At 46.7% G+C, this 25,393-nt stretch overlaps 1 protein-coding gene across 5 annotated transcripts in view; it reads right to left on the reverse strand.

Moving 5' to 3' along the window:
* LOC129868939 (spectrin beta chain, non-erythrocytic 1-like) overlaps nt 1-25,393 on the reverse strand; it is a 93,608-nt gene that overhangs the window by 49,662 nt on the left and 18,553 nt on the right. For 3 of the 5 annotated variants that reach the window (XM_055943299.1, XM_055943296.1, XM_055943295.1), the window contains exon 2: nt 9,283-9,470. In XM_055943299.1, the coding sequence (XP_055799274.1) occupies nt 9,283-9,439 (157 nt within the window). In that variant the 5' untranslated portion in view covers nt 9,440-9,470. Of the gene's footprint in view, nt 1-4,689; nt 5,368-9,282; nt 9,471-25,393 lie in introns of those variants that run through there. The other 2 variants (XM_055943300.1, XM_055943297.1) reach the window with 1 other exon arrangement.

Below are 25,393 nucleotides of genomic sequence, written 5' to 3' on the forward strand. Positions count from 1 at the left end.
TTTGCAAGAATACATAGCCACTGGATTCATGCAAATAATCATGACATCATTCTGCTAGGTAGGCATAGGCTACTTTGTAGTTAACGTTTAATTAAAAAGGTTTTTGGAAAAATCTTTAGATCTCTATCACAAGAAGGTTATCATTAGCATCATCGCTAACGGCTACACAAAGTGTAGACACACACACACTAACCTAGCGTTTCAGGCGTAAAATAAACACCTGAAACTAGATCGTCTACATACTGGTCTTGACGAGAAGATTATTATAATAATTTGTTGGAACTGTCGAGCGAGGTTCCTCTCTGCGCTGTTCAATCAATGTGAATGTGGAGGAGGAGTTAAGATGGAGTGACGCCTTCTTAACGTCCAAAATAGGAAGTCGAGTCACAGGCTCTCTTACCATTTCTCTGGAAAATCGGAACATCTGGTTGTTGGGGACTGGGCAGTGGCTACACACGCCCAGGTAGGGGCATTTTCTGTACCGTTTCAGAAAGCTGCAGGAAAATACCAATCAGAGATGCATTTTGTTCACATCTTATGAGTGACTTGGATAAAGGAATTAATTTTCCAATAAGGTCAATACATAGTTGATTTCCTATCATTTTTTTATATTGTTGAACTCCGTTTTAATGTCAGGATTCCGTATACGAAGCTGATTTTATGGCACCCTAAACAATCACACAGCAACAGTACCTTCAACCTGACAACGTCACACATTCACACAGTGTTGGTGGTGTATTCTTTACCATGTTGAGTATGTTATGACAATGGGAAAACAAGTGTGAGTCAAGACATGTAACTGATCTCCATACAGTAATTGGAGGCTCCGTTAGTAATTTAAAATAAAGAGACTCGTGTGTTTATAACAGTGCATTCGGAACGTATTCAGACCCCTCAACTTTATCCACATTCTTTTACATTCCAGCCTTATTCTAAAATGGATTAAATCGATTCCCCCCCTCATTAATCTACACACAATACCTGTTAATGATGAAGCAAAAACAGTTGACATTTTTGCTAATAATATAAAATAAAAAAAAACAGAAATATCACATTTAGATAAGCATTTAGACCCTTTACTCTGTACATTGTTGTAGCACCTTTGGCAGCTATTACAGCCTCGAGTCTTCTTGGGTATGACGCTACGAGCTTCGCCCACCTGTATTTGGGGAGTTTCTCTGCAGATCCTCTCAAGCTCTGTCAGGTCGCATGGGGAGTGTTGCTGCACAGCTATTTTCAGGTCTCTCCAGAGATGTTCGATCGGGTTCAAGTCCGGGCTCTGCCTGGGTCACTCAAGGATATTCAGAGACTTGTCCCGAAGCCACTCATGCATCGTCTTGGCTGTGTGCTTAGGGTCGTTGTCCTTTTGGAAGGTGAAACTTCACCCCAGTCTGAGGTCCTGAGCAGGTTTTCATCAAGGATCTCTGTATTTTGCTCTGTTCATCTTTGCCTCAATCCTGACTAGTCTCTCCCAGTCCCTGCCGCTGAAAAACATCCCCACAACATGATGCTGCCACCACCATGCTTCACCATAGTGATGGTGCCAGGTTTTCTCCAGACGTGATACTTGGCATTCAGGCCAAAGAGTTCAATCTTTGTTTTATCAGACCAGAGAATCTTGTTTCTCATGATCTGAGAGTCTAAGTGCCTTTTGGCAAACCCCAAGCGGGCTATCATGTGCCTTTTACTGAAGAGTGGCTTCTGTCTGGCAACTACTATAAATGCCTGATTGGTGGAGTGCTGCAGAGATGGTTGTCCTTCTGGAAGGTTCTCCCATCTCCACAGAGGAACTCTGGAGCTCTGTCAGTGACCATTGAACTCTTGGCCACCTCCCTCACAAAGGGCCTTCTCCCCAGATTTTTCAGTTTGGCCAGGCAGCCAGCCCTAGGAAGAGTCTTGGTGGTTTCAAACTTCTTCCATTTAAGAATGATGGAGGCCACTGTGTTCTTGGGGACCTTCAATGCTGCAGACATTTTTGGGTACCCTTCCCCAGATCTGTGCCTCGACACAATCCTGTCTCGGAGCTCTACGGACAATTCCTTCAACCTCATGGCTTTGTTTTTGCTCTGACATACACTGTCAACTGTGGGACCTTATATAGACAGGTCTGTGCTTTTCCAAATCATGTCCAATCAATTGAATTTACCACAGGTGGACTCCAAGTTGTAGAAACATCTCAAGGATGATCAATGGAAACAGGATGCACCTGAGCTCAATTTCGAGTCTCATAGCAAAGGGTATGAATACTTATGTGAATAAGGTTTCTGTTACTTATGTTTAATACATTTGTAAAAAAAGATATATATTTTTCAATTTGTCATTATGGGGTATTGTGTGTGAGGAAAATGTTTTGTTTAATCAATTTTAGAAAAAGGCTGTAACGTAACAATATGTGGAAAAAGTCGAGGGGTCTGAATACTTTCCGAAGGCACCGTACGTGCCCTGCTATATTGGCTAATGACGACGGTGGCACAAAGAAGTCTCAAATGACTGGCTCACCAGGAGAAGACCATCACTGGTTCGAACATTCCTGTCCTGTGTGACCTTCGGCCTACTGATTGATCACCATGTTCAAACGCAAACACACCGCCTGAGGGACGGTGACGCAACAAGAATGAGGAAACATTCCGTTTCTTTAGCATACCAACATATCACTTCAGTGACGCCTTTATTAACACGATAACTATGTGTACCGATATCAATCAAATATATCGCTATGTCTTATCACACTGCTGCGGTCCCAGCAGACAGGCCAGTTTTCCTGTCCCCAGTCAGGGAGGAACAGAGGGAGGAGGAAGAAGCATAAGCCTCAAGTGCAGTCAGACCGGAATTACTAGTGTGGTGCCTAAGTGTGTCTACAGGGGGTGGGGTGGCGGCGATGCCATGGACAGAGACAGGACTGGTGAGGTGGGATCGGGAGGCAGAATGGGAAGGATCGGGACAATGCAGAAAACCCATTCATACATCTTGTCAGAAAGACAGTGGGGCTGATCTTCCTTGCTATAGGCCTAGACTGCAGGCTGCTCTGTTAAGAGATTAAATGTTTTGTCAACAGTTGACTTAAATGCTGTCACCTCATAACTTTGGGTATTTGAGTGAAGTGAATGCGAGCGGTATGCGAGTGATGTGTACATCTTGTCTGGCATCAGCAGACTGAGCTCCTGTTTGGAGATGAGATGATTGACAAAAAGGTCAGAGTCGGAGGCAAATTTCAGACTTTACACAAGCCGCCTGAAAGAGGGTCGGATCCTGCTAAGCGCAGAGCTACCACTCCTTAACACTGAACTTCACACTGATTGGTGGGATTTAGGATCCCTCTTTTCAAGTGAAGGGACATGTAAGATAGTATACCCCCACCGTGCACTACATAACTCTTATCTCCACCGAAGTCATTGTGTAGACCCTGTACCTAAAGCTTAGCTTGGATACACCAGCACACCTACCAGCAGATGGACTGAGTGTCACAGACACACACATAAATAAAACTTTCTTTGAACACGAGAAGCTAACAGATAAACAGGTTTATCATGGAGAAAGATCCTACTGACTGGTAAAGGGGGGGGGACCTCAGACTGAACAGTGGAAGGAGGTCAAGGAGGTTATGAAACCCTGGGGGATTTCAAGTCAAATAAAACAAAACCCTGCGCGTCTGCCTTAGTGACACTGGACAGATTGCCCAATCCGGGAGGTGAAATATCATCAGAGCACACAAAGAATTTCAAACATGTAGGGTGTGTGGACTTGCACCACAAGTCAACTCCTTGAAAATGCTCCATCCCAGATGGCGTTTCTTAAAATCTTTAAGACGGCGAGGAGGCAGAGAGAAAAAAACGATGAAACACAATGCTCTTTAGTGATAACTTCCTTGACTGACTGCATCGCACTTCTGCTAATCTAACCCTGCCTAATGGTCCCATGCTAGGGAGGTGTGCAACCAGGCACACCTGGTCACACACACACACACACACACACACCAGATAGACAAAATAAACAAACCAAATACCGAGTAACACATACCCACACTGCTCCTTACTGCTAGTCTGCTACAGCACCTCAACCTTATAACTATTGAAAAGGGGGATCACCAGATGTACGTAAGGGGAGGCCCCATGGAATGGATCGTTGCTGGGTAAACACTTCAAACCTTTACCCTGAACAAGCTATTGGGTTGTATTCGTCTGACTGTGTTTCTTACTATGGCAACGGTGACTTCCGTGCCCAGGACCACGCATGGCTTAGGCCACTGACGGAGGCCTGTAATTGGATATGGAGGGCCAGGTGGCCTGGTGATCAGTTGGAGCTGATCTGTCGGGCCAGCCAGTGTCTCTAACCCCCCCGAACAGGCCAGACCTGGGACAGGAGCCTGGAGCTACACAGCCCCCTGCGCTATACTCTGAAACACAGGCCACACAAAACAGAGACACGGTGTGGGGCCAGAGCTGACCACGCACACCAGGAATAAACGGGGGGGGGGGGGGGGGAATGTTTGGGGGAGTCATATCTTAATCTCTCTGAACAGGGGACTTCTGGATGGACTTTCTGCACTCTAACCCAACAACATATATTACATCAGGAGCCAAAAAGCTCTACAGATTATCCATTTCTTTTTCCAGCAGGTTTAGGAGCCACCAGAATAAGTGTTAATCCAGCCTGCCCCAGGCAGGGGCCAGACTATTAGTAAGCTCTTACCTTGCAGCTGTTTGAATCTCCCCTCCAGGATGTTGGAGTACTGCACCTGGTTAACAAACGCCGCCGGGGAGAGACAGGGCTCCCTGTTTCGCTGGTGGTCCAGCTCCATGTTGGAGCGCTCTCTCCCTCTCTCACAGCCTAAATCAACCTCAGGTATGGAGCTCTGCAGCGTGGCTGGGCCAGTGGGCTCTCCAGCATAGCACAGGGCCAGCAGGGCTGTCCACAGGACAGGAGCTAGCTATCTACCTGTAGATTCTACTAAAGAAGCTACAGGCTTTAGTTGAAGAAAGTTCAGTTCCGATCCAAAACGTGCTTTTTATGGATCTTTTTCCCTCGTAAAATCCCAGTCTTTCGCCTCTAGCAGAGATTATGAGCAGAGCACGCCATGCTATCCTCCACTTCAAAAAAATATATCCTCCTTTCACTTCTTCACAGAGGTGCAGGAGTTTTTCCAAACAAAACTCAGAACAGAATGTTCTCTTCTCTCACCTCTTCTGGAATCTGTGCCACACACCTTTTCTCTGAGCAAAGTAGAAACTTTTAGAGCAGTAGAAGTTCTCTTCACATTCACAGTCAAATGAACACTGGCTCTTCCCTCCAAAACGTTGAGCGCGCATTCAGCCTCATACACACACACACACTACACACACCTTGTTTGAGCACAACAGGAGAACCGGCTGTGGTCGGATGGCTGTGTAAACAAAGCCTGCTGCTCACGGAAAGCTGGGTCATTTGCATAAGGTGTGTTTTAGGGAGGAGCCTGAGAAAAGAGCGGGTGGATGGGCTGGATCAGTGGAGGGGGGTGGGGGGGGGGGGGGGGGCGGCTGGAGGAGTGGTGAGGTGGACTTAACCATTCAGCAAGGTACAGTAGGGAGAGGCAGAAGATGGATCATTCCAATCCTTTACAATGCCACAGTGGCAGTGTAGGAGGTGTGGTCAGCCAGTGTCTAGTCTTGTTGTTCTCCCATCCTCTGTCTCAGTCTTACATGATCTCTCTCTTCTCTTTCCGCCCCACGGGACTAAAATAAGGCGTTAAGACAGGAAGGAAGTAGTTGAGAAACTGGCAGCAGCAGCAGCAACACGCTCTTTCCTGCGTGAGCAGCGGAGTGTGATGAGTGAATGTGTGTGTGTGTGTGTGTGTGTGTGTGTGTGTGTGTGTGTGTGTGTGTGTGCGTGCTCAATCACTGTACACTGAGGCCCACCTAATCAAAAACGCCTAAGCATCGATTTCCCGCATGTCTTCATACACACAAACACAACGATTTAACGCTACTAAAATAGAAATGTCAATGCATTCCTCAGAAATAAGTCGACTTAACAGCCGTCTGCATTGCTCTCAGTGCTGTGCTCAACACTTAGCTGCAGCAGCAGAAAGTCCTCCAGTGACCTGGATATGAAACACCACAGCCGCGTTGTTCACTAGAAACAAATTAAATGAGCTTTCTTACAGGAAATGTTGGGGGTGAACCCTTCTCTTTTTCACACAAGTCAGGTCAGAGCCAGTGGCTGTGCTAAATCATACAGGAGCCCCTAGGATACAAGTTTGAACTTTTGTATTAGTCATATACATGTACAGGATACACGTGGCATACACCGTCTAACTAAATGCTTACTTGCGGGTTCCTTCTCGACAACGCAACAATAAGAAATGATAACAGATAAGAATATGAACGTAAAGTCAACGGCTCAGTAGAACAGAATAAACCATTGTATCTTAAAGTATAATACAGGAAGGTCGAATTTATAGTTCAATATTTACAAGTGTTTTGGGAAAGGGGTGGGATCGGGGGTTCAAGTGTTTATAACTGTGCGGTATTTAGCAATCAGAATCAGAGTCCGGTCGCAGCGGTTGTGATGTGTGTGTAGCATGAATGTGTGCGTGCTAAGGTGTGGGGGGTAAGGTAAGGGTACATACAGCCTGCCCTGTCCATGGGGCACGTGTTCAGATCTGTTGTTTTGCAGGGGTGTTTGGGGTACTTTGGTTGTACAGTACAGGAGCCCTGCGGCCTGCTGGCATTAGAAGATCTAGGGGGCCAGGGTTTTCAGAGTGACCAGCACTTTATAGAAGGAAGAGGGTTAATGAGGCCCAGAGAACAGACGCAGGCCTCTCACTGGGGGGGTGAGGGGTTCTGTCGCCAGGGGCGATGAGAGGAGAGCAGAGCTCGGTGGTGCGCTCACTGCTGTCCTGACCAAATACCAAACATCCCTGTTAACATGCAGGTCTCTGTGTGTGTGTGTGTGTGTGTAACTGTGCTCACGCCTCGGGATAAAGAAGCTTCCTTCCTCTAGAAAACAGCTCGTCCGCTTGCTGTACAGGGAGGGCTGGATAAACAACCCTTTTCTGCAACTTGTGAAAACAAAAAAAGAGGGGAGAGTATACAAGGAAGCATTTGGCTTCTGTATGAAGCACGGTGCAATTACAGATAATGGCCCGGTCTACGGACATAAGCAAGACAGTGGAGCAGAGAGGATGGGCGAGAGGAGAGGGGGAGTGAACCATGTGAGGAGGGGGGGGGGGGGGGGGGGGCGAGAGGAGAGGGGGAGTGAACCATGTGAGGGGGGGGAAGAGAGGAGCGATCCACTGGCGGGGCTGAAAGTAAACATCTCTACATCCTGCAACTCCTCCGCAAAGACCCAGGCAAGGAGAGGCGCCCGGGAACATTCCCCACATGCAGCTCAGCACACTCCTGCCCCTGCAAAAGGCACACAGAGGTCATACTAAAACCCCAGAATGGAGGACAGAGGAGGATGTAGAGTATCACTCAGACAGGCCTGTACACTGATGGTGCTAGAGGGTCTATTTAGTTCGTCTTCTGCACATTCCTCTGTGAGGATATGTGTGTGTGTGTGTGGGGGGGGGGGGGGCAAGAGATAGAGAAAGAACAACCAGATGCCTCTCTCCGCAGGCCAGAGCGAGGCACGGTGTTAGAGTTGAGGCTGTCATGGTGCTTTCCCAACGACACTTAACCCCACACCGGTGGGCCGGCAGTGTTTGATGCTAATGTGGCTCCAGTGTTGTGTTTCCATCAGGAGTGTGACACTAAAGACTTGAGGCGAGCAGAATCAACAACCTCCGTATCATTCAGGACTGTTGCTTTGTGAGAAGGTGATCTAGTTCAGTCAGCCATTGTTCTGTCAATACCAGCTGAAAAGTACTTAAGGCCTTGGCTTGGCTTCAGAGCAGGGTCCGCCAGGGCCATGGCCCGGTGAGACACGGGTGCCGGCCGCGTCTCACTGGGTTAAATCGGCAGTGGAAATGCGGCATCAGTTTTCTGGCTCCGCACGGAGGGCCTCATTACATGCACTTTCACCCCCTCTTTGTTCCCTTCTCCCCGTCCCTCTGACGGCTCACTCATCCCGTGTCTGTCACTGGGTCGTAACCATGGTTCCTACCTGCCATGTTACCTTCCAGGCATTTCACACTCCAGACAGGTGTGTGAAGACGTCGCGGGACGCCAGAGCTTACTAGGCCACACACACACACACACACACAGTTGGATGAGTCACACCAACACACAAGCAGGAAGTATTCAAATGAACGGCTGAGGGAAGGATGCACTCCTAGGCCATGGCAGGAATCAGACAGGTAACCAGAGTGCTGCTGAAGGAAGTCACAGTGCTGTTGTGCTCTGGTAGCCCGTAGATACAGACTACGCATGACATATAGGACTCTAATCCTCAGACTACGGAGGCCTGGACGTGACAGTTCGAGCTAGCTGTGCATAGATGAGTCTATACAAATGAGGGAGAAACCCATGCAAATGATCCTGAGCACAGGGGATGTTCGCACCTCCTTCGCTGTGTAGGGGGGAGCAGAGGATGAGTCAACAGATAGGAACACAGAGGGGAATCCCATGAATGGAGTGAGAGAATGAAAGAACAGAACACAAGTGTAGAAGGAGAGAGACAGAGAGCGAGATCGAGAGAGCGAGCGAGCAGGAGAGAGAACTGCTGCAGCATGTCAAAGAATGTGCACATCAAGCTCCTACTTGTCAAAAGGAGATGGTATCAGTGGCATTCCCAGGAGATGAGTAAAGAGCACGCACACACACACACACACCTTGTCAAATACTATATGAAAAGACACACACACCTCCACTAACCACACACACATCCACTACTCAGATCACACTAGTTTGTTAGTCAGTTCAGTGTGACCTACTGTAGATGACAAACAGCCAACAGTCTGAATGAGTCTGTTACAACAAGGAGAAGGGTTGCTTTTCAATGTGTGATGAGGCTAAACTTTAAACAGCGCTTTCTCTTCAGCACTATACTATCACATACCACAGCTGGAAGTCGTGGTGTCAGTTTCTCCCTCCAGCGTTGAGGGGTGGGTTGTGTGTATGTGTGACCACAGAGATATTTTGTCTGTTTAAAATGGTAGAGTGAGAACAGAGGTGCCCGATGCTGCTGCCTCTGGCTGCAGAGCTGCCTGGTGCTTCCCTCTGCTGGGCCTCCACATTACTGCAACCAGCGTGGCTGGTCATGTTCCACAACAGGACGGTGGACTGGGAACACACACTCGTCATACACCCCGACATTCACACACACACGCAGAAGCCGGCGCTAACACCTGGGGCCTCGTCCTACCTGCCAGGGCTTTGATGCGCGAGCGCTCAAAGAGGCGCGCCGAGCTGTTCTCATTGTCCCAGTCGGTCTCTGCGGCCAGGTCCCAGCGGTTGTTGATGTCATTGTACTGCTGCTGGATCTCCTGGCTGTCGAAGTCGGTGGGAGAGATGGTGCTCATGGTGACCGGGGCTGGGGGGAAACCATCCAACCTGCAGGGGAACAGAAGGGGGGGGGGGGTCAGCTGAGGTGCCTTGAAACAGCGTGGAGTTACTTTCCCACCCCAACAAGTGTTTTTTGTTTTTGTATTTTAGATCTGCCCGTCCCTCGTAGACTTTGGAGAACCCTTAATTCTACCTCTGACACCTCCCGCAGTAAGCTGCAGTCTGATAGTCTCACACTTTCATTTGCCACATTTTCTAGCGTGATATGACAAGGCCGATGCAAATATCAGCTGGGACAGATAGTGAAAATGAAGCCAAGCAGAGACGGAGAAAGGTGAGGGACGGCTTGGTACAAACTGCACCTGTTGTAGTTCAACTGCCAATGCAACTGGCCGTTTACTTAAGATACATATTTTAAAATGCCATTGTTCTCATATACCAGAGAAACTGATTGTATTATCTCGACTTGGCAAGAGGAGCAGCTTCATGAGAAAGTCCTATGGTTTCGTATGCGCATAAAAACTTAAGACACCCACACACGTACCCAAATGCATAGCGTGAGGAGCATATACTAAACCGTGATGTCTCTCATTGTGAAATCCGTCTGAAGGACGCAGGCAAAACTGCTTTATTAAAGGACGCACACGCCTCACAAACACACACCAATTTCTGATGCCACCCTGGCCTGGTGCCAAGGGTCAATGTCACCTAGAACTGGGACAGTAAACCGAAAATTACCGGCTCCGCCTTCTGCTTACCGAAGCATTTTGCGTACGTAGGTGATTTTTCTACACAGCGTTCCTGTAGATTGTTCTAAAATCATTATTTTGGTCAACAGTAATAGCCTATGCATTATGTCGATTAATGCTATGAAAGTATCTGCCTGTCCCCTTTTGGCTGTTGGCTGCTGCGTGAACGAGCCACTATCACGCCCTCTCTCCCACTGTGACGTGGAAGAGGGAGAGATGCATTCTGAGAAGCACAAGCATATGACCGTTGCTTAAAAATGCTATTTCGGGACAAATACAGTTTTCAAAGCAAATAACGTTACTATTCTAGTTACAGAGGGGAAGGAAGCAGCGTTCTCTGAGTAGATCATTTATTTCTCACTTCTTAGAGGTCAAGGCCGTAGTATGGTTTTGATGGGCAGCATTTACAAATCTAGCTAGGTCTTTTCAGTTCCCATTTCCTCAGGTGGTGTATAATATAGCCTATAGGACAATATGCACAAAGATGTGGTGAAATTCTCCGACGAGCCAAAAATAAATCGGATAATTCTGGATCCTATTTTGACATGTCACACATCGAAAATATCAATCATGCATTCTCTGAATATGTTAGATGAAATAGCTTACTTCTAAATCATAGGCTACCATCTCAGTTGTCTTACTTGACACTGCAGAAAATTCTAGAGCCCTACCATGAATGTAAAGTAACTGCTCATAAAGAATATAAATAGTTGTATTTATTGTCTGAGCAAAATAGTTATCACAATATAAAACTTTGTCCATATCGCCCCAGCTCAAGCACCTCCAAACAAAACATAATCTTAATTTATTTCAGATTTATTGTTACAGGAAAAAAAAGAGCTACATTTGTGTAATATGGATTTTTGTCAGGTGACAGTGCTGTGCGGTAGACATGTCCAATATGCCTCTGCAGAACATACATCCCTGACCATCACCAACAGCTTCAGAATCCAAGTGGGAAAAACTGCCCATGCCTTCGAGTGGCGCAGCGGTATAAGGCGCTGCATCGCAGTGCTATAGGAGTCACCACAGATCCGGGTTCGATCCTGGGCTGTGTCGCAGCCGGTCGAAACCGGGAGACCCATGGGGCAGCGCACAACTGGCCCAGCATCGTCCGGGTTAGGGGAGGGTTTGGCAGGACGGGATGTCCTTGTTCCGTTGCGCTCTAGCGACTCCTGTGGCGAGCCGGGCGCATGCACGCTGACACGGTCGCCAGTTGGATAGGGTTTCCTATCCTCCGATACATTGGTGCGGCTGCTTCCGGGTTAAGCGAGCACTGTGTCAAGAAGCAGTGCGGCTTGGCAGGGTTGTGTTTCGGTGGACCGTCTCGACCGTCGCCTCTCCGGAGTCCGTACAGGAGTTGCAGCGATGGCACAAGACTAACTACCAATTGGATATCATGAAATTGGGGAGAAAAATGGGTAAAAAGTACAACAACAAAAAGGGATCTGAAATCCAGGCATCAAATACTGTGTTTGATACAGCGGGATTGGTGGGTAAGTAAGTTGCTTTGCACCAGCCGTGGGTTGTGCGAGCTGGAACAGCTCATAGGAGCAAGAGTCTATCTCCTGTTTTTGTAGCGTGAGGCAGCTTGATGTACAAGTACACCCCCTGGACAGGACGCTAGTCTATCACAGTGCCTTACCCCAAATCTGTGTCAAGCGGAGACTGCACTAGACTAACTCGTCCATGTACTGGCCAGAAGTAGATGTCTGTGTAATGACTGAACTCAGGAGCCAGGAGAGGACAGAGATGTGCAACGGCCATGCTCCTTCTCAGAACCTCTCCTTCCTTTCCCTGTGTTCTGACTAAGCTGTGGCACAGTAAGAGTTAAAGCCCCACCATGGAGGGGAAAGGGAGATACCTAGTCAGTTGCACATCTGAATGCATTCAACTGAAATGTGTCTTCCGCATTTAACCCAACCCCTCTGAATCAGAGGTGCGGGGGGGGGCTGCCATAATCGACATCAACGTATTTGGTGCCCATTGAACAGTGGGTTAACTGTGTGTGTGTGTGTGTGTGTGTGTGGGGGGGGGGGTTCAGGTTTCTCCCTGGCTAAAGTGACTACCATCCTCTATCTTCTCTGACAGCTATACGACCTCCCCTCTATTCAGATTGAAACCCACAGACAGTTAACTAAAAAGGCCCATTAGCTGACATGGCCTGTTTGTTTATGAGGACAGATAACAGATCGGATCTGTCTGTTTATCAAGGCCTTGTTTGTTTGTTCTGTTGTGTCTGGCTTTGTGTCTGTCGTAAGGCTCTTAGTGGGATCTATGAGTGGGGGTTGAGTAGTGGGGCTGTTGTGGTAAAGGCCGTCCACATGCTTCGGTTCAGCTCGGCGAAGCAAGCGAGTGTACTCGCATACTCTCTTAAAAAGACCTTGAAAAACCAAGACAAAAGCACCAATAGCCCCGTTTGTCCATCTTGAGACGCCGTAAATAACTCAAGACGTCGGTCACAAATCTTTACGTTTTTTTGCAGAGGAGATCTTAGTTGCACAACTTCACATCTTAACTAAGATGTTTGGTGCATTATTTCACAAGTGAAAAATGTGCGCAAAAAACGTGCGATCTACCGTTAGATGACAACAAACACGTCATTGAAGAATCCCTACTGTTGACCAATCACCGACAAAAGGGCGTAGACTTCGGTTTCCCGAAAGGCCAAAAGTTGGGGGAAAAAACACCTTGCCGAAGGCCAAAATGAACAAAAACGTCACAAAATCTATTCATAATATTAGCACAAACTGTTCCGAACTGTTTCAAATGGGAAGCATGTGGACGCCTTAAGGCTTGGGGTCTTTATGTCGGAGCGACAGCGAGGCTGCTCCCCTGTCCTCAAATCAGGCTGACCGGCAGGCCTTCTGCTCCAGGCTCCATCTCTCCCTGCAGGAGGCTGTCTTAATCCAGAAGGCTGGGGCAGAGCATGCTGCCTCTCTCCCTCCACCAGGATAGACAGCTCCTGCTGTTCCATGCTCTGCTATAGGAGACCACTTATCCGCTGAGCTAGTGTCAGCACTACTCTACCACATGAACTGGGAAATAGGGAAGAGTAGACCTGCTAGAGGAGAGTTGACCTGCTACGAAAGCCATTTTCAAATAGTGGTAAATATGCATGCAGGCAAGTATACACACACTGACTCCCCCCCTAATTTAGACATATCAATTAGGCCTAGCTAAATCCATACTCCAAGAATTAACCCTTTAATACACAGACGGATCCGTGTCTGAGCGACTGAGAAAACTGGGAAAAACAGAGGAACTTAAGCCTCACATATATTCAGCAGATCCAGCAGAATGTGATGTCTTGCAGTATTGAGCATTCACAGTCTCACATGGAGTATTCAGTCTCTTCTCCCGAGTCTGTCTTCCCTCAGCTATATATAAAAAGGTTTTCCTCTAATAAGCAGGAAGCATCATGGTAAGAAATGTGGACATATTCCAATGAAAGAACATTTGTCAAATAAACAGACATTAGATAGAGGCCAGGAATGATGGAGAGAACGGAAAGAGTTCATATAAGGGGACACCTTGTGGAGGATGGGGTGTTAAAACAAGAGATCGTATATGTGAGACAGGGCAGGATGTCTGTAGGGGCTCAGAGACCACTCCTATGGCACATTTCCATTACAGATTTACCCTAGTGTTTTACCCAAAAGGGTGAGACTTGTCTGTTTCCATCTATGCGGTCCGGCACCCGTGTCTCACTGGTCCATGGCTCCAGCGGACCTGCTTTTACCTGGGGCCAAAGCCAGGCCACTGGTACTTTAACAACGTCTTACAAAGCAACAGTCTTGACGAAGCAGAGGTGTGTTGATTTTGCTCTCCCGAGTTCTTATAACTCAGAGACACCGGTAGGATTGTCAAACTGTACTTAGCACGTCTGAACAGTGTCGGCAGTCAATCCCTTTTGTGTTCACACAGCTAAGACCTTGATGTCGTCAGCTACTCAGCAATGTTAAAATACTCCAAACCAGAAGGTGGCAGTAGCATTAGTGGTTGCTAAGTGGTCTAGATTCCAATGTTGGGCTAGCTAGCTGCGCTAATGTTGCTATTTTGTAGAAATCCCTTGTTGATACTAGCCAGATGGCCACAGCTAGATAACTACCTAGCAAGAGAACAAAGAAACAATGTAATTCTCTCTCCATCATCCAATACTGACAGTACCAGCACACAGCCAAATGTTTAGCTAGCTAGCTAAAATTAGCATATTCTCTAGTTAGCTAGCTAGCTATGTTGCGCTAAGGACACTGCACTAATTCGGCAGCAGTTTCATGGAATCTAATCTATTGTGTTGCACGGTATATCGAAACTTATCTACTTTTTCGATACAGAAAAAAAAAAGTTAGGTACTTCTGTCAAATGTGTCTCACATGATTGAGAGGATCCAAGTCTGCCCATCGGGGTCATCACTAGTTACCACAGCCACAAAGTCATAATTATGCTAAACCCCACCTATTTCTACAATAGTGTTGTGTGCATTGCATTTGTGCAATTAGCCATCTACCACCCCATAGCCTAAATTGCATATGAAGTGTGACTGGCAGTGGCTGGAAGTCTATGGGTATCTGCCAGCATGATAGTAGATAGCACAATGACTGGAAGTCTATGGGTAACGCTATTTATAAAACGCAACATGCAACAATTTCGAAGATTTTACTGAGTTAGGTCATAGTAGGAAATCAGTCAATTGAAATAAATGAATTATGCCCTAATCTATGGATTTCACATGACTGGGCAAGGGCCCACCCACTGGGGAGCCAGGCCCACCCACTCAGAATGAGTTTTTCCCCACAAAAGGGCTTTATTACAGGCAGAAATACTCCTCAGCACCCCTCCCCCACAGACGATCTCACAGGTGAAGAAGCCGGATGTGGAGGTCCTGGGCTGGTATGGTTACACATGGTCTGCGGTTGTGAGGACGGTTGGATGTACTGCAAAATTCTCTAAAAACGACAGAGGTGACTTATGGTAAAGAAATTAACATTCAATTCTCTGGCAACGGCTCTGTTGGACATTCCTGCAGTCAGCATGCCAATTGCACGCTACCACAAAACATGAGACATCTTTGGCATTGGGTTGTGTGACAAAACTGCATATTTCAGAGTGGCCTTTTATTGACCCCAGGACAAGGTGCACCTGTGTAATGACCATGCTGTTTAATCAACTTCTTGATATGCCACACCTGTCAGGTGGATGGATAATCTTGGTAAATGAGAAATGCTCACTAACAGGGACACATGCACACCATTTGAGAGAAATAAGCTTTGTATGCGCACGGGAAATGTCTGGGATCTTCTACAAGTACAAATGGCAGGTTCGTCGCAACCGGGTCGGCACGCAGCAGGTACCCGCTTTTGTTCTAGGAATAAAAGGAACGGCCTCCCACTGTGATAAATACCTATCGGCAGTCTATCGGCAGTGAGATTCTCAGTGGGTTTCATGTCACACGCCTAATGGATACACAACGACACTAGAGCTTATATGAAAACACTGGCAACACACTGATGTGGGGGTAAGTCTCCATGGAAATGCGGCACTAGTGAGGTGAAGGAGGAAGAAATGGTGTCATACAGGGCCAGCCAATACAGTCCATCCAGTACGGTTATGCCTTCATGGGACTCTGAGCTAGCTACCTGGTGATGTAATATGTTCGATGAACATGGACCAGGGTAGTGAGTCTTTGTGACAGAGATTGAGGGGACTGAATAAAGCGGTCTCTAATAACATCTCACAGGACCATCTATTCCACTGCCTAAACGCACCTCATCAAGGGCCTCACGGTGAAATCACATTTCAAAATCAAATTCAGGAAATCAATGAGTCAGCCTACAAGGGGACGGAACACACACAGACGCCTTGCTACAGCACATAATGTAACACAGGTGCGTGCGTTGCTCCGCTCCTCACACATGTAAATATCAAAACAACGAGAAGAAGAAGCAGGGTAAATCCCATTAGTCAGATTAGGAAGTGGCTCAGAATAGAAACTCAGTCATTATCCTTGGATTAAAGCAAGACAGGAGGAACAGTTGGCAACGCCTCCCTCCAGTCCACCCCCGCGACCAGCCGACCCCGTTACCTCCCCACAGACAGACAGGCAGCCATGATGGGCCCTCTGGGGATGACTGACTGACTGACTGACCAGGCCCCCGCTAGAGCCTGGAAGAGCTTCGGTCCTTGGTACCTGGAGCCAACGCAACAAGGAGGACGACATCACGTTCCCCGGACGAACGGGCGGCCATGGCGACCACCACTTCCTGTACTTGGAGCAGGGGTATGACGGGAATGGTGATGGGTGGGTGGGGTATAGAGGGGAATAGGGGGAAGGATATGGTACTAGGGGAGTAAGGGGGTGTATCCCTGCTATGGCTAGGAGGAGCTGGGGCTCAGTGTCTGGACTAATCACTCCTGATTGGATCAGACACACAATCCCCTGACCCACTATGACACAGACCCTCACACTTCCACTGCCTCCAATACAGGGCACAGGGTACAACACACATGCTACGATACACCCAGCCTATGACGTAGCCTACGACACACAGCCTCCGTCTGACACAACCTAGCCAATAGACACAGCTTGGAACCTAGCCAATAGACACAGCTTGGAACCTAGCCAATAGACACAGCTTGGAACCTAGCCAATAGACACAGCTTGGAACCTAGCCAATATTATGAATTACAATATTCCCCTGGTCACTGATAAAGGTGATGAATTGGAGGGGACATAAATCAATAGGGCTTAGAGCTGAAGAGGGAGGGCCAGACACAGGACCCAGGAGGAGTGTGTCTGCCTGCAGGGGATGAGATGACAGGGCTTTGTTAGGACTGTCTGCTCCATACACACAAGCCAAAAATAGGGAGCCTACAGCTTTCTCACACATGCAGTCTTTTAATACACTAACTACATACCAACAAATAACCCCCTTTATGCACATATTCATTCCCGTCACACACACCCACCAACCCCATCTAAGCAAATTAACCCCTTACACTCGTGGAAACTGGCCTACATGGATAGGGCTAAATTGAAATATTTCTTAATGAAGAAATGTGTAATGCATAATTAGTGGACCCCAGGAAGAGTTAAAGGGAATTAAAAGGGAACAGTTGAGATTATGGGAAAATTATTCAACTAATAAAAGGTGAGGACAACAGTTCACCTGACAAGACTGAATGCAAACATTACAATCTTGATTTTATGAGCAGTTTACATTTACTGTACTTTGTCGCATTTGTTGTTAACAAAATCTGAAAATATTCTAGATACATTCAGTAACATAAGAATATTCTTGGACAAACGTGGGTTGGTGCAACATAAGACAAAAAAAATGACAAGGGTTTGAGTGTGAGGTCTAACTGGTGTTTCCAAGTGGCCACACACCTCTCCAAAGTGTGCACAGTTCCTAAGTCATTTCAATGCACTTTTATGACTCAAAGAAGAGTCTTCAACTACAAGTAGCTTCCTGAGCTCTCCTAGCTGTGCTGTTGAGGAACTAGTGCAAGCACACTTGTGGTTGTTTGGAACACAGCCCTGAATCCCTGCCTTTACACAATTACTGTTGACGTTTACGCAATCTAAAAATGGTCTATTATAAATCGCAATCTGGAGCAGGTGGGAATAATTTGAAAGCTTGTTCTATTGCCAACACGACTAGCTAAATTATAAAATACCATTCTTACAGTGTTAGGCTTTCACAAGGCAATTGAGAAAAGCATGAGTCATGAGTGCATTCAGATGTGTGGCCCATGGCAAATTTTCTTCACAATACAACAAACGGTCTCATTCTGGTCAGGACATCCCAGGGTATGACGCCATGTCATCTTGTAACTGTACGTCAAACATAGTGATCATAAACGGTGACACTATCTTACATATGAAAATGTGAAGTGCTCATTTAGACTCACAGGTGTTTGACTTCCTCTATATGCCGTCAAGGCAGTATTTATTATAATCCTCAACGCCTCATCTTTCAAAATACATTGAGTCCTCGTAATTTATAGCTTCCCCCACCCCCCTCACTCAGATGACAAAAGAAATGTGCCAAATTAGCAGGAGGGATGGGGGCAACATTTTGTCACATGGTGCTCAAGTTCAGAACCGCTGTCAGTCAAAACCCATACAGCACTGTGAAGTGGAGACCCTGAGCTCTTGACGTCACGTATAGCACGTTACTGTACAGCCACTGCGTCCCAATTAAAGCGCTTATCAGTGTCCAAATCTGCCATTGTCAACCCGTATATAAGGGTACAAGTGTAAAGCGCTACCACCTCCCTAATCACCCTTAATGTATGTTGTACAGCTCTAATGTATAGAGAATTTGAGTGACTCTCCTCCCTGCAGTGCAGCCGACCCTGTAATAACCAGATCAGCTTTATTGCCCCCCTCCTCTGGTCCCCCTCCCCCCGTCATCGTGCGCCTGCCTCGTGTTGACAGCCGTTATGGTGGAAGAGCATGTTGACGTCTGCCGAGCTGTTGCAGTGGACTTACGGGGCAAACCTATGACCCTCAACCCAAAATGGATGATGTACTAAAATGTGCCACGGTTGTCCTGGATAAAAATCGCCTTGTGCCCCTTTAACAGAGACAGAGGGACAACAAAAAACACAGAGTGTGGCGGTCATAAACCAACAAGACGCCACAGCTAGAATGGGCTGCTAAAATGGTGGTGTGCGTAGACACTGAACACTGTGGACCTCTTCCTATACACGCCATTCATCACCATGAAAAACTGTCAACCGGGCTTTTGTCTCAAGAGCGTGCGTGTGTGAGAGAGAGAGTGAGGGATCACAACAGATCAGTGTGTCTTCAGGTCACTACAGATTAGCATGACATCTTGGTTACTTTTGGGGGACATTAGCTTTCTTATCTTGAGATGGAAAAAAACTGACTGAAATATGCAGGGGTCGCATTAGCTTTCAGAAATCAGCATTTGCAAAACGCAGACAATCAAAATCTGCATTTTAAACCACTTCACCTGTGTTTTGTATTGAAAGTCAGTGGGGGGTTTTCTTCAAGCGATAGGAGGCGTGGAACTATAGTTTCTCTTCACACAAAATACATTCGGCAGAAACAACAGGCAGGAGGGCAACGCTATTCGGCTAGCAACCACACAAGTAAATTAGCTTAAAAATAACTATTTTTCACAAAAACGATACATGGCCATCACATTTTGAATATGTATCATTAAAAAATATATATGTAGCCAGCTACATTGCCTAATGTTCCCAAACTTCTCATACTGCTCTGCTGCCAGCAAGAAACCCCCAGATTAAAACCCTGCTTCAACAGTTAGGAGAGGATACTATTTTGCAATGCTATGATGATGCAAAGGGAAAGTGACAGAACACCTGTTATCTTAAATTAGCTATTAGCTAGATCTAGGACAGGCTATTCTTTCCAGAATTGGAGGAAGGTAGAGCTAGGACGATAAACCGAAGATTATCGACACCGACCATACTGGTCACTTAAAGCAGGCATTTTGCTGATAACAACACATGCGCCACGCTGATCCTCAACACGGGGGACCCTCAGGGGTGCGTGCTCAGTCCACTCCTGTACTCCCTGTTCACTCATGACTGCGCGGCCAGGCACTACTCCAAAACAATCATTGCGTTTTCTGATGAAACCACAGTGGTAGGCCGGATCACCGACAACGATGAGACAGCCTATAGGGAGGAGATCAGATACCTGACCGTGTGGTGCAAGGACAACAACTTTCCTCAACGTGATCAAGACAAAGGAGATTATTGTAGACTACAGGAAAAGGAGGACCGAGCACACCCCCATTCTCATCGACAGGGCTGTAGTGGAGCAGGTTGAGAGCTCCAAGTTCCTTAGCGTCCATGTAACCAACAAACTAAATTGGTCCAAGCACACCAAGACAGTCGTGAAGAGGGCACGACAAAACCTATTCCTTCTCAGGAGTGAAAAGATTTGGCATGGGTCCAGATCCTCAAAAGGTTTTACAGCTGCACCATCGAAAGCATCCTGCCTGGTATGGCAACTGCTCTGCCTCCGACCGCAAGGCACTACAGAGGGTAGTGCGTATGGCTCAGTACATCACTGGGGCCAAGCTTCCTGCCACCCAGGACCTCTAAACCAGGCGGTGTCAGAGGAAGGCCCTAAGAATTGTCAAAGACTCCAGCCACCCTAGTAATAGACTGTTCTCTCTGCTACCGCACGACAAGCGGTACCAGAGTGCCAAGTCTAGGACAAAAAGGCTTCTTAACAGCTTCTATCCCCAAGCCATAAGACTCTTGAACAGTTAATCAAATGGCTACCCGGACTATTTGCATTGTCCCCACCCAACCCCCCATTTTTACGCAGCTGCTACTCTGTTTATTATCCATGCATAGTCCCTTTACCTCTACCTACATGAACATATTACCTCGACACCGATGCCCCCCCCCCCCCCCCACCACACATTGACTCTGTACCGGTACCGCCTGTATATAGCCCCACTACTGTTATTTACTGCTGCTCTTTAATTATTTGTTATTCTTGTCTCTTACTTTTCTTTGGGTATTTTCTTTAAACTGCATTGTTGGTTAAGGGCTTGTAAGTAAGCATTTCACTGTAAGGTCTACACCTATTGTATTCAGGACGTGACAAATTTTTATTTAATATCGTTCATTACAATAAGTAGCCTATTCAAGAGAAATGTGATGTTTGAAATTAAATACGTTTTCTAATGGCTGATTGTTAATGAGACAATTGATGGCTACAACCATCAAATTAGTAGTAGTAGTAAAAAAAAAAACTGGTCCACATTAATGCTATAAACGTATGGTTGTATTTATCATTATCGCATCAATTCAGGCAATTTATCGCGATATTTGTCCATATGGCACAGCTCTAGAAGGAAGACTAGTGTTGGTGGCTATTGTGGCACGGAGAGGGCATCACCTTCAAGGGAACGATGGGAGCGTGGAAGAACGAGGGAAAGCAGGACAGAGCAAGCAGCATCACAGGCAGCATCACCACCCCTCTTTCCTCGCTCTCCATTCTCTCCATCCCTCCCTGACCTGCTTTCCTCTCCGCTAGCTGGTCTGTTTTTCACTGCACCAGTTAATCAGGGAGACATGGAGCCCAGCACAGTCGCCAGGAGGGAATTACCCCAGCGCGCAACATGCCAGATGAGCACACGCGCCACACTACGCCCGGGGGATGGGGCCACACTTCACTCCCTCACCCAGACAGACAGACGGGCTGTAAGCCTGGCCATGCATCCGATCCCCCCAACACCACAACAATACTTAAGCTTGCTTTGTCAGACAGAGAATACAGTCTTATAGGAACCACACACACACCGCTCATCAAATCATTTAGTTCTGCCAGTCACAGAGCTGAACTGTGGAAAATAAGGATGGAGGCTGCATGACCGCCCAGACAAACCCCCCACAGCACTGGATGATATTTCTCTATAGCTATATGCCAGGTGTATTCCACTCTGACCCTACGAGGACCGGAGCCTGCTAGTTTTCTTTTCTACCTGATCATTAATTGCACCTACCTGGTGTCCCAGGTCTAAATCAGTCCCTGATTAGAGGAGCACAATGAAAGAATGCAGTGAAACTGGCTTCTAGGTCCAGAGTTGAGTTGTAGGCCTATATGCTAATAATCAGGAATTCTAAATCACTGCAGCAAGACCCCTCTACCCACAGCCTCTCCTCTCCTGGGGGGGTAACCCCTATCTGGCTCCATGTCCAACTGTCAGTCAAGCTCAGATGGGGTAGGACAGGAGTAGGGGCGAGATCCCCAAAAAGCCCAGCACAAAGCCCATCTCGCCAGTGACCATACACAATGGCGGAGTCAGCAGAGCAAGGGGCCAGCAGCTCACGCCTTTCCTGTTTGCAGAAATGAGGTGGCCAGAGACACACATGTATCAGAGGGCCACTCAGAGGCGCTGATCCAGCCCTGAATGCTTTTCTGAATAGAACAGCGGCGGCCCATTGTGAGCCTGTAGCGTCGCATTCATCAAACGCTCCAACGCCCCCCCCCCCCCCCCCCCCCCCCCCCAGAATGCTCGCAAACACAGAGTCCTCCAGAGAGAGAACGCCCTCTCCATGACACACTCTCCTATTTCTCTCTCCATCACTTCCACACCTCTACCACCCCCACATCTCTCCAAGAAACGTCTGTTTCGTTTTCCCCATCAGTGGCCATTCAAACCCACTCTCATTAGCCAGATTGATTCACTCATACAACGACACTCATCATGCCATTGCTGCGCTCACCCACGTCATGCATTCACCCGCGGAACACACGTACCAGGCGCTCAAGGCTTTTATCCATATAAAAACACCTACACAAACCTCTACAGGAACAATCTACTACATGCTTAATCGAGTGGAACACTCACACAGAGACATAGCTTCACACTCACATACACACTAAAGACAGTTTCTTATAGGCATACATGTAATGTAATGTGACACACCAGAGACTTTAGGCCTATTTTCTCATTTGTGGCGAGCTCAAATTCAGTTGTGTTTAAAACTGAACACCTTTTTAGCAAAAATGTGACCCGACAGGTTGGATTCTGTCTTACGTAGCAAAATTTGAATGTTTAAAAAAAATAAAAAAAATTAACATTGGATAAAAGTAGAGACTCAGAGCTAGAAAATGGTATATCATGCACTAGAGTCAAGGAACAATGGGAAAGTAATTCTGCTTTGAAAGTTGATAAACTTGTAGCTTCCCTTTTGAAAAAATGACCCTTGAATGTTTTGGTACCTAATGAAGAGCTCTTCTTAGTCTACACCCATTCAGCATGGCTCACACGCTCTTAAGCTTTAGCCCCACCCATCTCTTTAAGGATTCACATGTGAGGCTATGTACTAAACAACCAAAGATTTCAAGACTAAAGGCTGGCGTATACTACGGTTGTGATCGTAAATTTAATCTGGAGTGATAAGAGCCTGCTCTCGGGCGTTCGTAAACTCAGAACATTGTCAGATTGTCTTTTCGGAAATTGATGGTGTTTCGCTCTCGGAGCGTTCACAGCGCACACTGGATGCTCTGGCGACTGCAACTGTGCTGCTGGCAATGATTTAATTAAGCTTTTTTTGTATATTCTTTTGTATATTCAGCCGGTGTTGAGTGTTTGTAAATTTGTCAATTATTCTGCGCTCTGGCACACTCAGACGAGAGTGCTCTGAAATCGGCATAGATAGACGTAGCTGGTATATTCGCTCTGGCTATCGACAGTTGTCGCAGTGACATCATTAACATTCTATTGAAATGGATACTTGCATAGTGGAGTCTTTTGTTAAGACATGTAGGTAGCTAGCTAGCTAATCAATGAACCATAATCCCAACTCATAGCGTTACTACCCTGCATGAATCTGCAGGTAGCTAACCAACCAGTTTAAATGTTAGCTAGCTAACATTAGGCTATAACTAGCAATGCAAATGGCTCTGATATACGAATAATATTACTACACTGATCATACACGTTACGTCAGCTAGATAGCTAGCTACCTAACGTTAGCTGGCTCGCTAACAGTACACTAACTTGAAATGAAAACAACTTTGACTAAATTAGAAACATAGATCTGAAAATGTAGCTAGCTAGACTCTTACCCATATACATGGATGGACGCTTCTCCCCCTCTGTCACGGATGCCATGGTTGCCCTTCGTTTGAAGATGTAATATGCATGTTTAATACAAAATCCTTGTGTGGTCTCTTTTCGACTCAGTCTGCATATTTGCTATCAAAACGCAAGAATTTGTGTGAAGTAGTGACGCACGCCTAGTTTCCTGGGACGAGTCACAAATGTGAAAAGACCAAGACGGCTACAGCCACAGAACATCAACGTATTAAAATGCCCAGAGAAGGGAGACCGTCGCAAATCGATATTGTACAGGATGGGCCTGGCTATACATAGACAAATCGCACAATCAATTTCTCCACATGGGACAAGCAATAAGAACACTATACTAAAGCTAGGTTTCATTACTCAACACTGGGTAACAGAAATGGCATGACTGTGCAATAGGCTAATTATGGCGTGACTGGCCAGGAATAAGGGCAAGATCTGTGTGTTATCTCCATCTAGGCTACATTCTAACACAAGAGTCAAGTTTAGTATGAATCTATGAGCGCAGAAACTCTCATCCTCTCCATTCTCCTCCCTTTTATTGTGCTCAGTTTGAATTGGTAATTTAGCCAAACTGGCAGAAGTGAGCCATCCAATGTACTCCATTGCACTCATGACCTGTAGCACAAACGCCACCCACAGGTCCTCGGTCATGAGGCGTAGGAGAAAGGTCAGGGTCGGTGCTCTCCTTGGGTAACTGAGACCTTCAGACTAATCACGGAAAACCTCACAGATCCCAACATAGGGTTCTTTCAGCAGATTTCCTTACAGTCAATCATTCCCAGCCTAAACTCTGAACCTTAAACCCTTCTCCATTTAAGGTAATGGGTGGACGCCCGATCAGTTCAACAGATTGTTGCTTCTTTACTTGAGATGGCTCAAAAAGGAGCTCTGGCAGACTTGTGTGAAGCCCATTCTCTAAGCTGCAGTAAACCTGGGGGAAGGGGGGGGGATTTAGGAAGAATTCCAAAAGCCCAGCATGGACTCCACAGGGAAAAATTAGGAACACATGTTCAAATGTTGGACTCACAAGGCCAGAGGCGGCGTGAGGGCAAACGGATGTGTCCACAACTTGCAAAACATCCCCCACACCCTCTATCCTGGGCGGCAAAACTCCTGCCTGCCTTGGATAACTGGACGGATGATGTGGGGGACAAACTTATCACCAGATCCAAAACAGAGCAAATTGCCAGGGGACTGCATTTCCCAATACAAGAGAAACATTGCAAAACAACAACGTAATACGATCTAATTTAGGGCAACATCTATGAATTGCTTAAACCTAACAATTCCATCTCTAAATAGTGAGTTAATATAATAACAGCCAATTCCTGCTCTCTCCCCTAAGGCAGCAGACTTCAATATAAGTTGTGTTTCAGCACTACTAATTAAAGAAAGGAGGATCTCACTCACAGCCTATGAGATCAAACATACAGTCTATTTGGGTAGTATTCAGACCCCTTGACTTTTTCCACATTTTGTTAGGGATGCACGATATATCGGTGAACATAACGGAATCGTCCGATATTAGCTAAAAATGCCAACATCGGTATCGGCCCGATGTCTAGTTTAACGCCGATGTGAAAAACCGAACGTAGGTACATGACGT

Source organism: Salvelinus fontinalis, chromosome 13 (assembly GCF_029448725.1).
Source record: "Salvelinus fontinalis isolate EN_2023a chromosome 13, ASM2944872v1, whole genome shotgun sequence".
Taxonomy (NCBI): domain Eukaryota; kingdom Metazoa; phylum Chordata; class Actinopteri; order Salmoniformes; family Salmonidae; genus Salvelinus; species Salvelinus fontinalis.